General features: G+C 38.9%; 1 protein-coding gene across 1 annotated transcript in view; it reads left to right on the top strand.

Annotated features, from left to right (window-relative positions):
- Nucleotides 1–20,848, top strand: part of LOC107567202 (protocadherin Fat 2-like) — a 48,690-nt gene that overhangs the window by 6,735 nt on the left and 21,107 nt on the right. Inside the window, 13 exon segments of the mRNA XM_016252843.1 lie at nucleotides 2,050–2,361; nucleotides 5,442–5,500; nucleotides 6,872–7,183; nucleotides 7,837–8,047; nucleotides 10,809–10,948; nucleotides 11,439–11,714; nucleotides 12,052–12,262; nucleotides 12,464–16,504; nucleotides 16,739–16,935; nucleotides 17,164–17,317; nucleotides 17,893–18,073; nucleotides 19,138–19,184; nucleotides 20,396–20,785. Of these exon segments, the coding sequence (XP_016108329.1) occupies nucleotides 2,050–2,361; nucleotides 5,442–5,500; nucleotides 6,872–7,183; nucleotides 7,837–8,047; nucleotides 10,809–10,948; nucleotides 11,439–11,714; nucleotides 12,052–12,262; nucleotides 12,464–16,504; nucleotides 16,739–16,935; nucleotides 17,164–17,317; nucleotides 17,893–18,073; nucleotides 19,138–19,184; nucleotides 20,396–20,785 (6,531 nt within the window).

The following is a 20,848-nucleotide window of genomic DNA, read 5'->3' as shown; positions in this document are numbered from 1 at the left end:
GATAACGACCTGAGACGAGATGGAGTAGTCGGATATTACATCCATGATGGCTCAGGGCTTGGCATCTTCACAATTGAGGAAGAAACAGGTATGATTGTGATTACAACATATCTCAGATGCTTTACCTAGATAGGAAAATACCTATTGGATACCCTAAATGGATATTGCTGACCTTTTCTATTATAGTACTTGCCTTGAGCATTTTGGGTTAACACTGCGTGTTCAAACATTTACAGATAAGTCATTAGGCATTCCAAACATATGTAAAGACAAAATGAGGCATGACTTTCTCCTGCATGTGTTGAAAGATTTTAGGCATTTGAAAAGCCACATCCTTAACATCTGTAACATAAACTATTATTCTTTGACTACATTATAATTGGTTTGAGTTTTGCAGTTGTTGTGCACATTGGATTATGAAGTGATTCAGAATTAAAGGACAAAACAAACAAAAACAAATATTGATACTTGATATTAATGTTTGGTAACACTTTAGATTAAGGGAACACATATTCACTTTAACTAAGAGTTTTCCCTCAATAATCTCTTAATTTGCTGCTTATTAATATTTAGTAAGGTAGTTGTTAAAGGGACAGTTCACCCAAAAATAAAAATTCTGTCATTAATTCTGTCTCACCCCCATAATGTTCCAAACACGTAAGACCTTCGTTCATCTTCGGAACACAAATTAAGATATTTTTGATGAAATCCGAGAGCTTTCTGGCCCTGCATAGACAGCAATGCAACTACCACGTTCAAGGCCCAGAAAGGTAGTAAGGACATCGTTAAAATAATTCATGTGACATCAGTGGTTCAAGCTTAATTTTATGAAGCTACGAGAATACTTTTCTCATGGAACAACATGAGGGTGAGGAATTAATGACAGAATTCAGCCAATAAACAGCCAATATGCTAGTAATACTGTATGCATGCTAATAAGCAACTCATTAATAGTGAGAATTGGTCCTTAAAATAAACATTCAAGGCCCAGAAAGGTAGTAAGGACATCGTTAAAATAATTCATGTGACATCAGTGGTTCAAGCTTAATTTTATGAAGCTACGAGAATACTTTTCTCATGGAACAACATGAGGGTGAGGAATTAATGACAGAATTCAGCCAATAAACAGCCAATATGCTAGTAATATGCATGCTAATAAGCAACTCGTGACCTTTTCTATTATAGTACTTGCCTTGAGCATTTTGGGTTAACACTGCGTGTTCAAACATTTACAGATAAGTCATTAGGCATTCCAAACATATGTAAAGACAAAATGAGGCATGACTTTCTCCTGCATGTGTTGAAAGATTTTAGGCATTTGAAAAGCCACATCCTTAACATCTGTAACATAAACTATTATTCTTTGACTACATTATAATTGGTTTGAGTTTTGCAGTTGTTGTGCACATTGGATTATGAAGTGATTCAGAATTAAAGGACAAAACAAACAAAAACAAATATTGATACTTGATATTAATGTTTGGTAACACTTTAGATTAAGGGAACACATATTCACTTTAACTAAGAGTTTTCCCTCAATAAACTCTTAATTTGCTGCTTATTAATATTTAGTAAGGTAGTTGTTAAAGGGACAGTTCACCCAAAAATAAAAATTCTGTCATTAATTCTGTCTCACCCCCATAATGTTCCAAACACGTAAGACCTTCGTTCATCTTCGGAACACAAATTAAGATATTTTTGATGAAATCCGAGAGCTTTCTGGCCCTGCATAGACAGCAATGCAACTACCACGTTCAAGGCCCAGAAAGGTAGTAAGGACATCGTTAAAATAATTCATGTGACATCAGTGGTTCAAGCTTAATTTTATGAAGCTACGAGAATACTTTTCTCATGGAACAACATGAGGGTGAGGAATTAATGACAGAATTCAGCCAATAAACAGCCAATATGCTAGTAATATGCATGCTAATAAGCAACTCGTTAATAGTGAGAATTGGTCCTTAAAATAAAGTGTTACCGAATGTTTAACATTATATGGAGACATTCTGTTGCTATCGGTTAGTGATTCTGGACAATTACATTTTGCAGGTGTTATTCGGACCGCAGGCCTTCTGGATCGTGAAGCTGTGCCACACTATTGGCTGACAGTTTATGCAAAAGATCTGGGCACTGTACCACTGGTATCCTGGACCGAGGTCTACATTGAAGTTTGGGATATTAATGACAATCCTCCTGAGCTGTCCCAGCCTGTCTACTTTGGCTCAGTGCAAGAGAATTTGCCAAAGGACAAATCTGTGCTAAAAGTATCTGCTACAGACATGGACAAGTCCTCTGAGGGGAAGCTAGCTTTCCAGATCCTTGATTCTCAGCGCGTATATTTCACCATTGACACAAAAACAGGTAAACTCCATACTTCAAATGATCCGTCAGAAAGTACTTGATCATAAGGTTTTGGCTTTTTATAGGGATAATGAAACAGCACAAGTTGTGAAAATGGTGGTTCATGATTGATTAAACGTGTCTAAGCACATGTTTTGTATAAGGGTGGTATGCCTCGTGACGGGCACAATGAATAGGACCTCTAATTACTGTGAATACTACAATCAGTGTGTGTCATTTTATGTCAAGGGTGAGGACAGTTGTTAAGCAGGCCCACAGAGTCACACAAACTGCAACACCTCTGACCCTTTTTGCAGCTCAAGCCTTTGAACACTAGCTATGAAAATTAGAACTACATTAACCAGCATTGCAAGCTTGCACTTGTCTTTACTAAGTCTCGTCTCTTTGTTGTTTCATCTGCCCTACCTTGAGCTAATACACAAGGATTACAAAGAATACCGGGGGTTGGGTTGTATTATATGAACTTTAACTAAGAGTTTTCCCTCAATAAACTCTTAATTTGCTGCTTATTAATATTTAGTAAGGTAGTTGTTAAAGGGACAGTTCACCCAAAAATAAAAATTCTGTCATTAATTCTGTCTCACCCCCATAATGTTCCAAACACGTAAGACCTTCGTTCATCTTCGGAACACAAATTAAGATATTTTTGATGAAATCCGAGAGCTTTCTGGCCCTGCATAGACAGCAATGCAACTACCACGTTCAAGGCCCAGAAAGGTAGTAAGGACATCGTTAAAATAATTCATGTGACATCAGTGGTTCAAGCTTAATTTTATGAAGCTACGAGAATACTTTTCTCATGGAACAACATGAGGGTGAGGAATTAATGACAGAATTCAGCCAATAAACAGCCAATATGCTAGTAATATGCATGCTAATAAGCAACTCGTTAATAGTGAGAATTGGTCCTTAAAATAAAGTGTTACCGAATGTTTAACATTATATGGAGACATTCTGTTGCTATCGGTTAGTGATTCTGGACAATTACATTTTGCAGGTGTTATTCGGACCGCAGGCCTTCTGGATCGTGAAGCTGTGCCACACTATTGGCTGACAGTTTATGCAAAAGATCTGGGCACTGTACCACTGGTATCCTGGACCGAGGTCTACATTGAAGTTTGGGATATTAATGACAATCCTCCTGAGCTGTCCCAGCCTGTCTACTTTGGCTCAGTGCAAGAGAATTTGCCAAAGGACAAATCTGTGCTAAAAGTATCTGCTACAGACATGGACAAGTCCTCTGAGGGGAAGCTAGCTTTCCAGATCCTTGATTCTCAGCGCGTATATTTCACCATTGACACAAAAACAGGTAAACTCCATACTTCAAATGATCCGTCAGAAAGTACTTGATCATAAGGTTTTGGCTTTTTATAGGGATAATGAAACAGCAAAAGTTGTGAAAATGGTGGTTCATGATTGATTAAACGTGTCTAAGCACATGTTTTATATAAGGGTGGTATGCCTCGTGACGGGCACAATGAATAGGACCTCTAATTACTGTGAATACTACAATCAGTGTGTGTCATTTTATGTCAAGGGTGAGGACAGTTGTTAAGCAGGCCCACAGAGTCACACAAACTGCAACACCTCTGACCCTTTTTGCAGCTCAAGCCTTTGAACACTAGCTATGAAAATTAGAACTACATTAACCAGCATTGCAAGCTTGCACTTGTCTTTACTAAGTCTCGTCTCTTTGTTGTTTCATCTGCCCTACCTTGAGCTAATACACAAGGATTACAAAGAATACCGGGGGTTGGGTTGTATTATATGAAGGATCTACCTCACTAAAATGTTAGTTTGTAGATGTTTTAGACTAGCCAAAAAATGTAGATGTTTGCATTTCCATTGTTAAAGTGCTGGCGGGTTTGGCTGGAAGCTTGAGGTGAAAACTTCTTTCAAAAACCCAACTGGTGTGAAGCATTACTTTTAAGAGATCTCTATAAATATTGGATGCGTGTACTGAATAGTCCAGGTCAGGAGGATAAAGGAGAATGCTAAATGAATATAAAGATCTGGAGATCTGGCTCTTGAGATGGTGACAGTAACAAATCAGACTTCAATGCGGTTTAACCTGCTTCCCTCAGGGCTAAAGGGACTAGAGTTCTCTGGAGTTTTTTTGTCAGGACAGGACAAGACAGGACGGCCTGAGATGACTAATCACTAGAATGAACACTGTGACTAAGCTAACAGCCTTAACAGCTTAGCACCACTAAACCATAGTATTTATCGAATATGAACACTTTCTAGTGAGTATGTAGGCAAGACAAATATTTGACAAACTGTGGGTTAGGAACGGAGTTTACATTATCAAAAGCCAAATGCTCTAGGGGAGATTAAGGCATGAAAATAGAGACAAAAAAATTGTTGCTTTGTAATATTTTGAATGCTAAAAGTGCTAAAGACGTGTTTTTAATCCATGCATTTGCCTATTGTCCCATGCACGATTGGGCAATCTTTCCACAGGTGGGCATTAATGCCAAAACCACACTTTCAGGATTGCTTGCCTAGATACAGGCTGTCATAAAAGCTCAGCAGGGTTTGTTTTGAGTGCTGCACAAGTTGATAGACACTGTGGGTTCCTGCCAGCCCTCGTCTACTGAAACGACACTCTTAAGTGTTTATTGCAGTGGTGGTAAACCACTATCACTGGTGCATTTTGGCCACCTTCAGCCTAAAATCAGCTGTTGAGTCGTGGAGCACACTTAACCAAGCTTAACACCCAATTGTAAAAAGGTGTCTGAAAACCTCTTATACTAATTCACAACACTTCTTAACTGCAGTGGCTCTTAAGCCGTGGCTCATTTTCTGTCAGTTTCTTGGCAACTGGGAAGTCTGGTCTTTAAGTATATGTCAGCGATGGCTAAATCCTCACGGACATGAAAAATAAACATGGTTCCCACGGCTTGTATACCACAGGTTCACCTAGTATAAACAGTGGAACAAAACAAATAAAGCTTGAAAAACAAACCTGTGGGAAGGGAAAGTAAAATGGGCAGCCTGGGGTGAAAGAACAGGTGTGCCATCCATCTGAAGCTGGTGGCATTGATCAGCCTGTCTGTTCTTCCTCTGTGTTTGTTTAGGTGTTATCAGCACCCTTGCTCCCCTGGACCGGGAGCAAAAAGCAGAGCATATCATTGAGGTAGGTTCACTTTCTTCCTTCTGTTTACTAGGTTATAAACCTCAGGCCTGAGCCTTTCTCTGGCTGATTGCTGAGAACATGCTGCTGTTTGTATTTCCAGTGTATTGTTATGTATCATAGTCTTAAAGGGATGGTTCACCCCCCCCCCCCTAATTTAAGGGGTGATTTTGAAAATACTTTTTTCAATCATAAAAAAAAAAATCACATTTGATTTTTGATGAAAATTCACATTTGAATCACATAGTCAGTAAACATCTTTTTAAAACAGTTACAGTCACATGAAGTATTTATAAGAAGCTGTTTAAATGTGTTGCCTCAAAGTAATGTTGTGAATTCTGTGGATATGGTTGCAGTGAATGCTAATATAAAGAATATTGTATATTTGTATTATTCATTATTAAATATCTTTGTTTTGAATATTTATTTAATGTTTAATTCAAATTTAGTTTAGTGAACCTAAGAGCCAGTTTTATTAGTTTCTGTCTTGTGTTTGATTAAGAATTACTGTGTCTCACAGAGTGTTACCTAAAAGTACTTAAACACTGTTACAAAGTGTTACATGCTCTGTGGAACAGCTGTTTATTTAAAGACAAATGTGGTTTTTGATTTGTGCACATGATGTTTCCCTCACCTGCCGTTGTTTAGGTCACAGTATCAGATGAAGGGGCCCCTCCATTAAGCTCGACTGCAACCGTAGTCATTGAAGTCCTAGATGAGAATGATAACAGCCCTCAGTTCAGCCATAAGCTTTTCCAGGTAAAACTCCCTGAGCGGCAGAGCACGGCTGAGCCTCAGGAGATCTACAGGATGGTGGCCCGTGATGATGATGTGGGGCCCAGCGGCAAGTTTTAAAGGGGTGGTTCCCCCCCCCCCCCCTAATTTAAGGGGTGATTTTGAAAATACTTTTTTCAATCATAAAAAAAAAAATCACATTTGATTTTTGATGAAAATTCACATTTGAATCACATAGTCAGTAAACATCTTTTTAAAACAGTTACAGTCACATGAAGTATTTATAAGAAGCTGTTTAAATGTGTTGCCTCAAAGTAATGTTGTGAATTCTGTGGATATGGTTGCAGTGAATGCTAATATAAAGAATATTGTATATTTGTATTATTCATTATTAAATATCTTTGTTTTGAATATTTATTTAATGTTTAATTCAAATTTAGTTTAGTGAACCTAAGAGCCAGTTTTATTAGTTTCTGTCTTGTGTTTGATTAAGAATTACTGTGTCTCACAGAGTGTTACCTAAAAGTACTTAAACACTGTTACAAAGTGTTACATGCTCTGTGGAACAACTGTTTATTTAAAGACAAATGTGGTTTTTGATTTGTGCACATGATGTTTCCCTCCCCTGCCGTTGTTTAGGTCACGGTATCAGATGAAGGGGCCCCTCCATTAAGATCGACTGCAACCGTAGTCATTGAAGTCCTAGATGAGAATGATAACAGCCCTCAGTTCAGCCATAAGCTTTTCCAGGTAAAACTCCCTGAGCGGCAGAGCACGGTTGAGCCTCAGGAGATCTACAGGATGGTGGCCCGTGATGATGATGTGGGGCCCAGCGGCATGATCACTTACAGTCTGGAAGACGGCAGTGAGGATCGTTTTGATATTCATCCTGAGACCGGGGTGGTGACAGCTAGAGGAGAGTTTGTTCGGGGCAACTACAGTATTCTGACGGTACGGATACAAACTAGGGCTGTGAACTTTTAGATTGACAGGGAATCTGTGTGATTTACAATGCTTGAGTTTGGTTCAGAACAACCAATTGAATCAGGATTTTTAATATTTTTGAATATTTCCAGTAAGAAATATTTTGGTTGTGTCATATTGTTTTTTACTCATCCGAATCAACATACTGTCGCAGATTTGGGCTCGAAAACATGGTGTCATTTTTTACTACAGGTCATAAGCTTGGAATAATTACGATTTGAAGTCTCCGTTGCTCGCTAATGCTGCATTTATTCGATCAAAATACAGTGAAACTGTAATAATGTGAACTATGATTACAATTTAAAGAAACTAATTTCTATTTAAATATATTTTAAAACATAGTTTATTTCTGTGATGACAAAACTGAATTTTCAGCATCATTTCTCCTGTCTTCAGGGTCACATAATCTTTCAGAAATTATTCTGTATAATGGTTTCCACAAACATTTTAAGCAGAACAACTGTTTTCAACATTGCTAATAATAAGAAATGATTCTTGAGCAGCAAATCAGCACATTAGAATGATGATGCTGAAAATTCAGCTTTACCATCATAGGAATAAATTACATTTTAAAATTGATTCAAATCAAAAACAGGTAGTTTTCTCCTTCACTATCATAGATTCAAGCAACAGACCATGGCCACCCTCCAAGAATGTCTAAGGCCCGTCTGCATGTTGAATGGCTGCCTCAACCTGAGCCCAGCTCCGATGTGCTGGCTTTTGATGAGCCCCCCTTCAACTATGTGGTGATGGAGACAGATCCTGTCACTGACATGGTGGGAATCATCCGAACAGAGATCCCGAAGAACCTGCTCTTGTTTGACATTATCGGTAAGCACCTCTCTATCATTTACCATTGCTCTTTACAATAAATAAACATAAACAAGATTTTTCTGACCCCACTCTCAAATAGTTTTGTCATAGTTTTAAGCATAAATCTATCAACATTTAGTGAGGTTTATTCTTAAAACAAAGAGTGGGAAAATTATATTTTTTGCCTCATGAAAACGCTTAATTAATTCATGGTTTAAAAAAAAGCTATGCAAAAAGAAAAAAAAACGTAATTGTATAAGAGTCAAACAGTAAGGAAGGTGTGTAATGTTGACTGTCATCATGGTACAGTACTGCATGTAGGGGGTCTGGTGTCACGGTGATGCTATAGCGTCTCTGTCTGTGATGAGATCTGTGCCAGGAGGCTGATCTTAGCAGTGACACATTTCTTCAGATGACAAGCCAGAGCACCAGAGGAGCTGCCTTCCTCACAGCTCTGCCATCAGTCGTGCAAGCAGCACATATTCGCCTGCAGTTAAGGGCTGAACCTGACCATCACTCTGCTCCCGCATTCTTACCTTCAGCCCTGCAGACTCACTCCGAGAGAAATGAGCTTCAGTGGAAATAAATCATAAGCATTTGTAGTAGGAAGGGAAAATTAATCACATGGAAGAAAGCTCAGCTGTTGGCTACAGATCTTGTTTTAGCTCAGCGTGGTTCTGATATGATGACAGCGAGGCCCGCATTTTTTCACATTCGTTATCTTACTCTTAGATACCAACACATTATATTTTAACCAGAAGTCAATTTGATTAAAATACTCTTTGATATGGAAACCAGTGTCATACATTTCAGATAACTTGCACGTTGCTCTGAATTATCATATATATGATTTAATGTCATTCACCTTTTGCTTTAAATTATGATTTTTTTATTTGATTCTGTTCTTCTTTTAATTTTTTTAACGAAGCTAGATAGTTAGAAGTGATGTGATTAAATAAATGTATAATTAAAATTACAGGTCTGTAGACCCTACACCTGTTTAATTTGGAAGAAAATAAATGACAAAAAATGAAGATACTGTAATAAGTTATGGATTATTACTTTGCATGTCTGAATTAACAGTGCATAGTTGATTTGTTCATTGAAACATATATATATATATATATATATATATATATATATAACACACACACACACACACACACACACTCACACACACATACACATATACACCCACACACACACATATATATACACCCACACACACACACACGTGTGTGTATATATATATATATATATATATATATATATATATATATATATATTCTATAATGGTTTTATGATGGACTTCAAAGGATAATTTATATAAAAAGCAGTAATTTACATAGCAGGAAGAATATTCATATTTGATGAGAATATAAGATTATAGAGAATATAAGGTCTGAATCTTAGTGCAGTGTTGGTTAGAAGTTGCATGATTGCATAAAATCCTCTAGTGTGCTTAACTTTAAACATAACCCTGACATTTCATCATTTAGTTTGAAGGCTTTGTTTCACTGTAGCAGTTTCTTCAACCCTCGAGAAGCCAATTATGTATTAATTAAAGATTTTCTTCAGAATATATCTCAAAGCCTCCAACCAAGGCCAGTATTATATATGGTTGATCTTCAGCAAAGTGATAAAGCCAGTTGAGGACTGCTTTGTAAAGTTTGGAAATAAACATAAATCAGGACCAGAAGGCCTTCAATAGGTGGTATTTTTAATAAACACCATCTGTTAAAGCAAGCATGAATTTACCCCCACTGAGTAAGACGTCTGGTCTTTTTATATATGTGCCAAATGTTTTCCCTTAAACAATAGTGCTGATCTGAACAGTGTCACAGGAGTGCCCTTGCTTTCAGTCATTATTGTACCAAGAAGGGCATAACAACAAAGTCTCATGTAGGTGTTAGAGAGAAATTGTGTGATTGGTTCCCATATTCTGAAATGTGAAATCTACGGTATGCTGGTGCTTTTTTTTGTTGCTACTCATGTACTTATTTCGCTCATGCAAGATTTAGAGGATTGTACATTTATTATAGTTCACCTTAATCTTACTGTCACAACACTTCATGTTACTTAGCCCTAAAGTAATGCATACGGGTTCACCCACAAAGGTTCACTGAGAGGTATTGATGGCAAACCATCAGATGTGTGAAACATGTTATTCTAGCCCAGTGGTTTTCTAACGTGGCAGATTTTACTTTGGACATTGAGTGTTGACCCAAAACACAACCAAAATTGTACAAAAACATAAACAACAGTTCTCTTAAAATCAAACATTATAATGCATTAATCTTCCAAATATTAATATAATATTGAATTAGAATATGAAATAATATTAATCTTAGCTGTCAGTAATTCTCACAATGGCTCAAAGCATGTATATAAACCTAAATGAAGCTATGGGGTTACATACATTTATAATCAAAAGCACTAGTCTGTATACAAACATTGTAATAAGTTATTGTTTTTATGGATTATTGTAATTATGTAATATCAAAATGCATACAATTAAATATTATTACTGGAATATTAGTTTAAAACACGTGAACAATGGTTAATTGACCAGCTAGAGAAGCGACAAATGAATATACACCGTAAAGTTTGATTGGATGCACGACATTTGATGAATGAAATGTGTAGGAAGTGTTTTTTCCTTCCTTTTAAAGTTGACCAGCCTTTTTTGTGGTTACATTTATGTGGTTAGTTCAGAATAAACCTCTGACCAATAGGTTGAGAACCACTGATCTAACAAATAGGTAATGTTGTATCTCAGGTGGTGATGAAAAGCAGGACTTCTACATTGAGAAGAACACAGGGAGCATTGTGAAAGCTAGACGTCTGGATGCCGGCAGAAAATCTCATTACAACTTAACAGTCAGAGTCACAGATGGATTTCAGGCCATAACCACTCAGGTATGAGCACACATGCCAAATCCATCACACGCTGAGTGCCGAGTCAATAAATTCATAGCTTGGACCTCTGCAAATAGAATGCGAGATGAAAGATTTACCATTGTCATCAGGGCAGCATTTTAATATGTCTCACTTTAAGCCAATGGACAGCTGAGAGAGTAGTGGTTTGTCTTTCTTTAGCAGGACTTCTACATTGAGAAGAACACAGGGAGCATTGTGAAAGCTAGACGTCTGGATGCCGGCAGAAAATCTCATTACAACTTAACAGTCAGAGTCACAGATGGATTTCAGGCCATAACCACTCAGGTATGAGCACACATGCCAAATCCATCACACGTTGAGTGCCGAGTCAATAAATTCATAGCTTGGACCTCTGCAAATAGAATGCGAGATGAAAGATTTACCATTGTCATCAGGGCATCATTTTAATATGTCTCACTTTAAGCCAATGGACAGCTGAGAGAGTAGTGGTTTGTCTTTCTTTTCTTAGGCCTACATTCAAGTAGTGGATATAAATGAGCATCGGCCCATGTTCTTGAAGAGCCTCTATGAGGTGAGAGTGCCAGAGGACACATCTCCATGGAAGGAGATCCTTCACATCAGTGCCCATGATGTAGATGCCAACAGTGGACTCTATTACTCCATCCACAGCAGTCTTAACCCAGACAGCCTCAAGTACTTTCACCTGGACCAAAGGAGCGGCGTGCTTGTCATGAAAGAGGAGCTAGACTACGAGACCATCTCCACTCATACTCTGATTGTGATGGTAAAGAGACACTTGACTTGACTCAACTAGACTCTCATATCAAAGTCGTATGTAAATACAATTACGGACAAGCTTTGATTAAATGGACATGAAAACATTTGGTTATTTTTCCAGTTAAATCATACTAGAATTCAGTTAACTATCTCGGGTCCCTCACATAATGATATAGATGGGGTCAGAGCACAGGGAAGACCATAAATTTACATTCCTGAAAAATTCCTGACCTCTCATAAGCACCTAAAAAGGAAAAAAAAAAAAAAAAAACATCAGTGGTCAAAGGTTATCTTCCTGGCTCTTGCGCCACACATACACTGACCCATGTACTTTATCATTCCAGGTACGAGATGAGAAGATCCCAATAAAAAAGAACTTTGCGAAGGTTGTTGTGCATGTAGAAGACTGTAATGACCACAACCCATCGTTTCTGATTACTCATTATGAGGGCACCATGAGTAATCTTGCACTCACTGGCACTGAAGTGCTAAGAGTCAAAGCCCTGGATAAGGACACAGGGAGCAATGCTGAGATTGTTTATTCCTTTCACTCTGGTAATCATTTGCCTGGAGCACTGTTACGGTGTCTTAAGCATTCATTGAAAGCAGAAATATAAATTCATGAAGTCTTGCCTTAATGCTTAATTTTAGTGTGGCATTTATAAATACTCTTGGGTGGCCATTAAAAAATTATAATCACATTTAATCTGTTTTTGACATTTAACACAAAATTCTCTTAATCTCTTTTTCATCCAGGTGGGAATGTGGATGGTGCCTTTGAAATCGACCAGGATACAGGAAGCATTTGTGTGTGTGATGCATTAGACAAACTTCCGCAGGAGCAGTATCACCTCACAGTAAAAGCCACAGATCAGGGCTTTCCCCAGCGCAGTGCCCTTTGCCCCGTTACCATCACTGTAAAGCTGTCTGAATTCACACCACCCAGGTTCTCCTCCGAAGAATACATCACTGAGATAAGTGAGACCATGCCTCCTGGCTCCCCTGCACTGTCTGTCTCCGCCAGCTGCCCGTCTTCAGTGATGTACAGGATCAATGATGGCGACCCCAATGGGACGTTCCACATCAACATAAACTCTGGACTCTTGTCTGTCCGAAACGCACTCGATTTTGAGCAACACTCCTCCTACCGTCTGACAGTAAGAGCTACAAATACAGCGGGAGTCTCATCTGATGCAGTGGTTTACATTTATGTGATAGATGAAAATGACAATGCCCCTGTTTTCCATCAGGACACTTATTATGGGCAAATTAGTGAGTCTGCACCCGTCAACAGCATGGTAACTGGGGAGAACAACACCCCCTTAGTGATTAAGGCGTCAGATGCAGACAAAGACACAAATGCTCTTCTGATCTTCCAAATCCTTGAACCTGCAGCTCAGAAGGCATTTAAAATAGATCCAAGCATGGGTACCATCTCCTTAAAGTCTACGGTTGACTTTGAGGCAACACCTGAATTTTTCTTCAGCGTTCAGGTGTGGGATTCTGGTGAGCCACCGCTAAGTGCATCCAAGCCTTGCAGAGTAAACATTCGTGTCCTGGACATTAATGATTGTCCTCCCAAATTTGCTTTACCTGTATATGAAACTGCCCTCACCTTACCGGTTTTTGAAGACATGAATGTAATCCAAGTGACAGCTCATGATGCAGATTCAGCAGTGGCCTACATTATTTCGGAGAGTACTAATAAAAATGCTTTTAAAATAGACCAGTCCACTGGAATCATCTCAGTGAATGATTCGTCTGAAATGCAGTCCAATAATGAGTTAAAGATCACAGCCTCAGATGGGTTATATAAAGACACTACCATAGTGAAATTCAATATCACCAATGCAACAAAGAGTAGTCTGAAGTTCGAGGACAGGATGCATGTGGCCACTGTACTGGAGAACAGTACGTCTATTAAAATGTTAGCTGTTCTGAAAGCAACAGGTAGCTACCTGAACGAGCCCTTGCAGTACACCATCTTGAACCCACATGGGAAGTTTGCAGTGGTTCCATCGTCTGGAGTCCTGCAGACCACCGGCGTTCCGTTTGACCGGGAGGAACGGGATAAGTATGATGTCGCTGTGGAGGTCCGAGACATGAGGCATCCACCACGTGTGGATATCACTCATGTTAAGGTCTATATAGATGATATCAATGACAATGCCCCAGAAATATCCAATTTGCCTCATTCGCTGATGATAACGGATGAAACTGAACCAGGAGATGTTCTCTTTCAAGTGCTAGCGACTGACAATGACTCCGGTGAGAATGGATCTATACTATTTTCACTGGAGGACGATTTCAGTCTCTTCAGAATCGACCATTATCTTGGAGATGTGTCACTACTAAGATCTTTAGATTTTGAGTCTGTGAATAAATATGTTCTCACTGTACTGGCATCAGACGAGGGTGAGATGAGCCTGTCAGCAGCCGGGACGCTGTACGTCCAAGTGCAAAATCGTTCTCATCCGATATTCCAAAGCCTGTACTACCCATTGAAATTACCTGAGAATATTAAGCCATTTACAACAATCCTGCATGTGCAAGCAAGAAATCCTGATGGATACCGCCTCATCTACAATCTAGAGGAAGACAACGCCTCCAGGTTTTTTAACATCGATTTCAAAACAGGGGTCTTAAGTGTCACTGATTTCCTAGACTTTGAGACTCAAACAAAGCATATTTTGACTGTTCGTGCCACGGATTCGGTGACTGGTACCTTTGCCGAAGCCAAAGTAGAGATTGATGTGGAAGATATAAACGACAATGCCCCTGTCTTTCAGAGTCTGTCTTATGTTACAGATATGTCTGAAGGCCTTCCAATAGGCACATCTGTTTTACAAGTCTCAGCTTTTGACAAAGATTCAGGCAGGAATTCAGATATAACTTACCAGTTGGTTGACAAAGAAAATGAGTTTTTTGAAATCGACCCACTAAGTGGGATTTTGGCGACATCGCAAGTATTGGACTATGAAACCACACAACAGTTCACTCTGAAAGTTAAAGCCACAGATAAAGGTGTACCACCTCTCAGCGGTGAGGCTCAAATCATCGTGAACGTCATAGATGTCAATGATAACCCTCCAGATTTTAACGAGCCGTCTTATCGGGCCTCTCTTGATGAAAAGGCCACTTGTGGCCACATCATTATCAAAGTTCAGGCTTCAGACCCCGATAATAAGGATGACCTCCAATATAAGATCCTGTCAGGCAATGAAGGGAGATATTTCTCTATTAATGAATCATCTGGACTTATCTCATTCTCGAATGTGTGCAAGAGAAACCTGGATCCATTTTATAACCTCACTGTTGCAGTTTCCGACGGCGTGTTTCAGAAGACTGCCCCTGTTAACATTGACATGACAAACGGCAACAAGCATAGCCCCAATTTTAGCCAGAACATTTACGAGGCAGATCTGGCAGAGAATGCAGAAGTGGGAACTCGTGTGATCCGATTGGCTGCTATTGACCCAGACGATGGTCCATACGGCAGTGTCGATTACACCATCATTAACAAGCTTGCTGATGAGAAGTTCTCTATCGACGAAGACGGACAAATTGTGACTTCTCAGTCTTTGGACAGAGAAAATCCATCGCAACGAGTGATCGCAATTAAGGTCATGGCTAAGGACGGTGGAGGAAGAGTGGGGTTTTGCACTGTAAAGATTATTCTAACAGATGAGAATGATAACGCCCCTCAGTTTAAAGCCTCGGAGTATCAGGTTTCCATTCAATCCACGGTGAACAAAGGCTCGCCGGTTATACAGATAATGGCTTATGACGCAGATGAAGGCAAAAATGCTGATGTCACTTACACAGTAGAAGAAGCGGAAGAGGTTACGGAAGATATTATTGAGCTCAACCCTTTTACCGGAGTGGTCAGCATCAAAGAGAGTCTGGTTGGTTTGGAGAATAAGATTTTTAGCTTCAAAGTTAAGGCTCGAGATGGAGGCATTCCTTTTTACAACTCCTCTGTGCCAGTACAGGTCAAGGTGGTCCCACCGGAGGTCACTCTACCCCAGTTTACGGAGCCATTGTACTCGTTCTCAGCATCTGAGGACCTCCCTATCGGATATGAGATAGGCACAGTCAAGGCAGACACTGACATGCCACTGATATACAGTTTGGTGAATGGCAACACTATAGACAGCAACAAAGAACATGTTTTTGCTGTTGACAAAGACAGCGGTACTCTTGTAATGCAGAAGAACATTGACCATGAAAAAACCAAGGTATACAAGATTGACGTGATCGCTCAAGGAAATCACAATGGCACCGATGTAGCATCTCTTGTATCTGTTCACATAGAGGTTCAAGATGTTAATGACAATCAACCTGTGTTCGAGGCTGACCCCTATGAGGCCTTCCTGGCTGAGAATTTGCCCCCTGGCACCACAGTCATTCAAGTGACAGCTAATGATGTAGATACAAACGTCAATGGAGAAGTCTCATATACGCTTGAGCCGGACTCAGATGATATTGGTGACATGTTTACCATTGATTCACAAACTGGCTGGATTACTACCTTAAAGAAGGCTGATTCTGAGACCAAACAGCTTTATAGGTTGTCTGTTGTGGCCACTGATCATGGGGACACTGTCAAACTATCCTCTTCAGTACTAGTTGAGGTTACTATCACAGACGAAAATGATAACCCACCTCAGTTTACAGAGGAACTGTACCAAGGGTCCATCCTGGAGAACAGCAGGCCTGGAGAAACCATTGTCACTCTGACGACTGCTGATAAAGATGTGTCTGCAGAAAATAGACAGATTGTATGTTATATAACAGGTATGCAAAGTCACTTGTGTGGTTAAATTATGCCTCATTGTCTGTAGAGATGACAGTTGTCTGTCACTACGTTTAAATCACTATTCATGAAACTGCGTTCTGATAGAGCGTCTGGCTTTACAATTCAGCTTTGACATTTCACTTCAACTCTGACTGTTGTATAAACATTTTTGCATGGGTGAAGTTATGTATTTTGGTTTTAAACAAATACTGTTGTTGTTTTCATCTCTGAAGATGGAGACCCATTGGGCCAATTCTCAGTCACAGCAGCAGGTGAGGAGTGGACAGTGATTTCCAAAAGTCCGCTTGACAGAGAAGACAAAGACAAATATACTCTTAACATAATCGCCACAGATGGAAGGTTTCAAACATCTGCTAATGTGGAGGTCCATGTTCTTGACCTCAATGACAACAGCCCTTTGTGTGAGCAAGTAAGTCAGATATTCTCCAGAAGATGTATTTATATGTGTGCTTCAACTATGGGCACTTATGTCCCTGTGGACATGTGAAAATAAATGCAAAATAATAATTAAATCTAAAATGAAAATAAAATCTATAAAATGCATTTTAAACATAGGAATAAAATAAACAATGAATGCATGGCAAAACCCACTTTCCACTTGGAAAATATTATTTAGTAACTTTTTCCCTTTTCCCAGTTACTTTATACTGAGGCCATCATGGAGAATTCCCCATCGGGCTTGTTCATCCTAAAGATCTCTGCTTCTGACCCCGACATTGGAACAAATGGCCAAGTGTCATTCACTCTTCATGGACCTAATGCAGACAAGTTCCATCTTGACTCCAAAACTGGTAATTTTGATCTCTAGATCTACATCCTCCTACATATTTCTAGTAGCATTCCCCTTTTAAAAATAACATTTTGAAACATTTAGAGATTATCTTTGCTTACTAAATTTTTTGAGGAAATCAAATCAACAACAAAGATAAGAGGCAACTTTCCCAGGGCGTTTGGAATTTTTAGAATTCCTTGTAAACACGGAGAGTATTTGATTTATGATAAGTTTATGTGACCTACATTCTTCCAGGGTATCCTCCTATCTAAATGTAACATCTATTAAGACAGTTATATTGGGTTTCCAAGATACAAGATGCATAAAATGCTTTGGGCAAAGGTAGAAGCAAAGGACTGTGTCCAGCTCTATAGTGTTAAGTTCCTGAAACAGCAACTTTCTTTGTTTTTTGTAGCCACGTTAAAGAAATGAAACCACTAACTCCAAGTAAATTATCTGTTGTGCGCATTTATTAAAAAAATAACTAGTCAAGGCTCGTCTTAGATACCATACATGTTACAACACAGTGATTAACCCTCCCCTGTTATTGCCATTTCAATAAAGTTTCGAGCATATGCATGTTTTTTTTTTTAGGAGAGCTGTTCACGCTTGCTGTCTTGGACCGGGAGCAGGAAACAGAATATGATCTTGTTGTCAAAGCGACTGATGGCGGTGGCCGCTCTTGTCAGGCAGACGTCACACTCATGGTGCAAGACATGAACGACAACCCACTTGCAATGTGAACATCCATCAGAGGTAACACTTTATTTTGATAGTCCACTTTAGACATTCTGCTAACTATAAGTAACTGTGTAACTACATGTCAACATGCAGTGATTAGAGTATTTGTAGACTGTCTGCTTAATATTTGCTAACACTTTATTACACTTGATGCTTCCAACAGACATTCTACTGACTATAAGTATCTTGCACATGTAAAGTACATGTCAACTTATTCTATAAATCATAACCATAACCATAACCTAACAGTCTACTAATACTCTAATGAGAGTTAGTTGACATGTAGTTTCAATTTAATGAGAGTAAGTTGACATGTAGTTTCAATTGAATGAGAGTTAGTTGATATGTAGTTGCAGAGTTACTTATATCTAGTAGAATGTCTAAAGTGGACTTTCAAAATAAAGCATAATCAAATCAGCAGTAACCATTTAAATAATTATATGGCAACACTTTATTTTCAGGACCAATTCTCACTATTAACTAGCATGCATATTATTAGCATATTGGCTGTTTATTAGTACTTATAAAGGACATATTAGTGCCTTATTCTCCATAACTATATCTTAGATCCCTTAATCCTAATTTTAACAACTGCAGTACCTTACTAACTATTAATAAGCAGCAAATCAGGAGTTTATTGAGGCAAAAGTCGTAATTAATAATTAATGGTGAGAATAGGTCCTTAAAATAAAGTGCAACCAATTATATTTTATTACTAGACATTACTTTTAAGACATTTTAAGTCATTTTAGGCATCTGTTGCTCTGCTATTCCTGAACTGAAATACTGAGAATGTTATGTGATATAACTCTTTCAGGTATAAACTCAGAGGTGAGATACTCTCTTCAAGGTGCCGACAGCGGCTTCTTCTCCCTAGATGAAATCTCAGGCATTCTGAGACTGGAGAGATCTCTAGCTGATGAAACCAAGGCCACTTATGAGATGAAAGTGAAAGCCACTGACCGAGGCCTCCCTCGCCAACTTTTCTCCTTCGCCACCATTACAGTACACGTGGTCGTCCTGAGTGACTACCAGCCATTGTTTCTTAGCTCGGAGTACTCTGTACAGATCCCAGAATCATTGCAGATCGGGTCGGAGGTGATCAGTGTGTCCGCCTGTCATCTATGCCAAAGACCCAGACACAGGTATGGTACTGCTTCTCTTGTCACGAATGGCTGCTTTAAAGCAAAAAACACAGACTATTTTCGGCTTATCCACTCAGAAAGCATTCAAAGCCCCCAGGTTTTTTCCTTGACCCATTGCACGCTGGTTGAAATCCTAAAGGTATGCAGCGTTTGATGAGGGATTAAAGGCTGTGCCAGAGAAAAATGATTAGGGCGGGACAGACCACACCTGGAGATGTGTGTGAACATGTAGAGTACACGTACTGACTACCGTCACAGGGATTCATGTGAATTTGAACTACTTTGCCTTTTATATAATATGTCTTCAAGTGAATTAATGACATTATTCTCTCTAAGCACAAGTATTACGCAAATGTGCAAAGTCAAAGAACAGAATGTTTTTATCTTGCAATGTGAACATCCATCAGAGGTAACACTTTATTTTGATAGTCCACTTTAGACATTCTGCTAACTATAAGTAACTGTGTAACTACATGTCAACATGCAGTGATTAGAGTATTTGTAGACTGTCTGCTTAATATTTGCTAACACTTTATTACACTTGATGCTTCCAACAGACATTCTACTGACTATAAGTATCTTGCACATGTAAAGTACATGTCAACTTATTCTATAAATCATAACCATAACCATAACCTAACAGTCTACTAATACTCTAATGAGAGTTAGTTGACATGTAGTTTCAATTTAATGAGAGTAAGTTGACATGTAGTTTCAATTGAATGAGAGTTAGTTGATATGTAGTTGCAGAGTTACTTATATCTAGTAGAATGTCTAAAGTGGACTTTCAAAATAAAGCATAATCAAATCAGCAGTAACCATTTAAATAATTATATGGCAACACTTTATTTTCAGGACCAATTCTCACTATTAACTAGCATGCATATTATTAGCATATTGGCTGTTTATTAGTACTTATAAAGGACATATTAGTGCCTTATTCTCCATAACTATATCTTAGATCCCTTAATCCTAATTTTAACAACTGCAGTACCTTACTAACTATTAATAAGCAGCAAATCAGGAGTTTATTGAGGCAAAAGTCGTAATTAATAATTAATGGTGAGAATAGGTCCTTAAAATAAAGTGCAACCAATTATATTTTATTACTAGACATTACTTTTAAGACATTTTAAGTCATTTTAGGCATCTGTTGCTCTGCTATTCCTGAACTGAAATACTGAGAATGTTATGTGATATAACTCTTTCAGGTATAAACTCAGAGGTGAGATACTCTCTTCAAGGTGCCGACAGCGGCTTCTTCTCCCTAGATGAAATCTCAGGCATTCTGAGACTGGAGAGATCTCTAGCTGATGAAACCAAGGCCACTTATGAGATGAAAGTGAAAGCCACTGACCGAGGCCTCCCTCGCCAACTTTTCTCCTTCGCCACCATTACAGTACACGTGGTCGTCCTGAGTGACTACCAGCCATTGTTTCTTAGCTCGGAGTACTCTGTACAGATCCCAGAATCATTGCAGATCGGGTCGGAGGTGATCAGTGTGTCCGCCCTCACCAAAGATGACACTGAAAGCGAGCCTGTGCGTTACAACATCATCTCTGGCAATGAAGACGGCCGATTCAAGATAAACCCCATGACAGGTACGGGCTTTTTAATTTAGCTTTCTTTTTTGGTGGATGTAAAAGAAATATTTCATTACATCA

Source organism: Sinocyclocheilus grahami, unplaced genomic scaffold, assembly GCF_001515645.1.
Source record: "Sinocyclocheilus grahami isolate Dianchi unplaced genomic scaffold, SAMN03320097.WGS_v1.1 scaffold1133.1, whole genome shotgun sequence".
Taxonomy (NCBI): Eukaryota; Metazoa; Chordata; class Actinopteri; order Cypriniformes; family Cyprinidae; genus Sinocyclocheilus; species Sinocyclocheilus grahami.
This window is presented reverse-complemented; position numbering and strand designations above follow the sequence as displayed.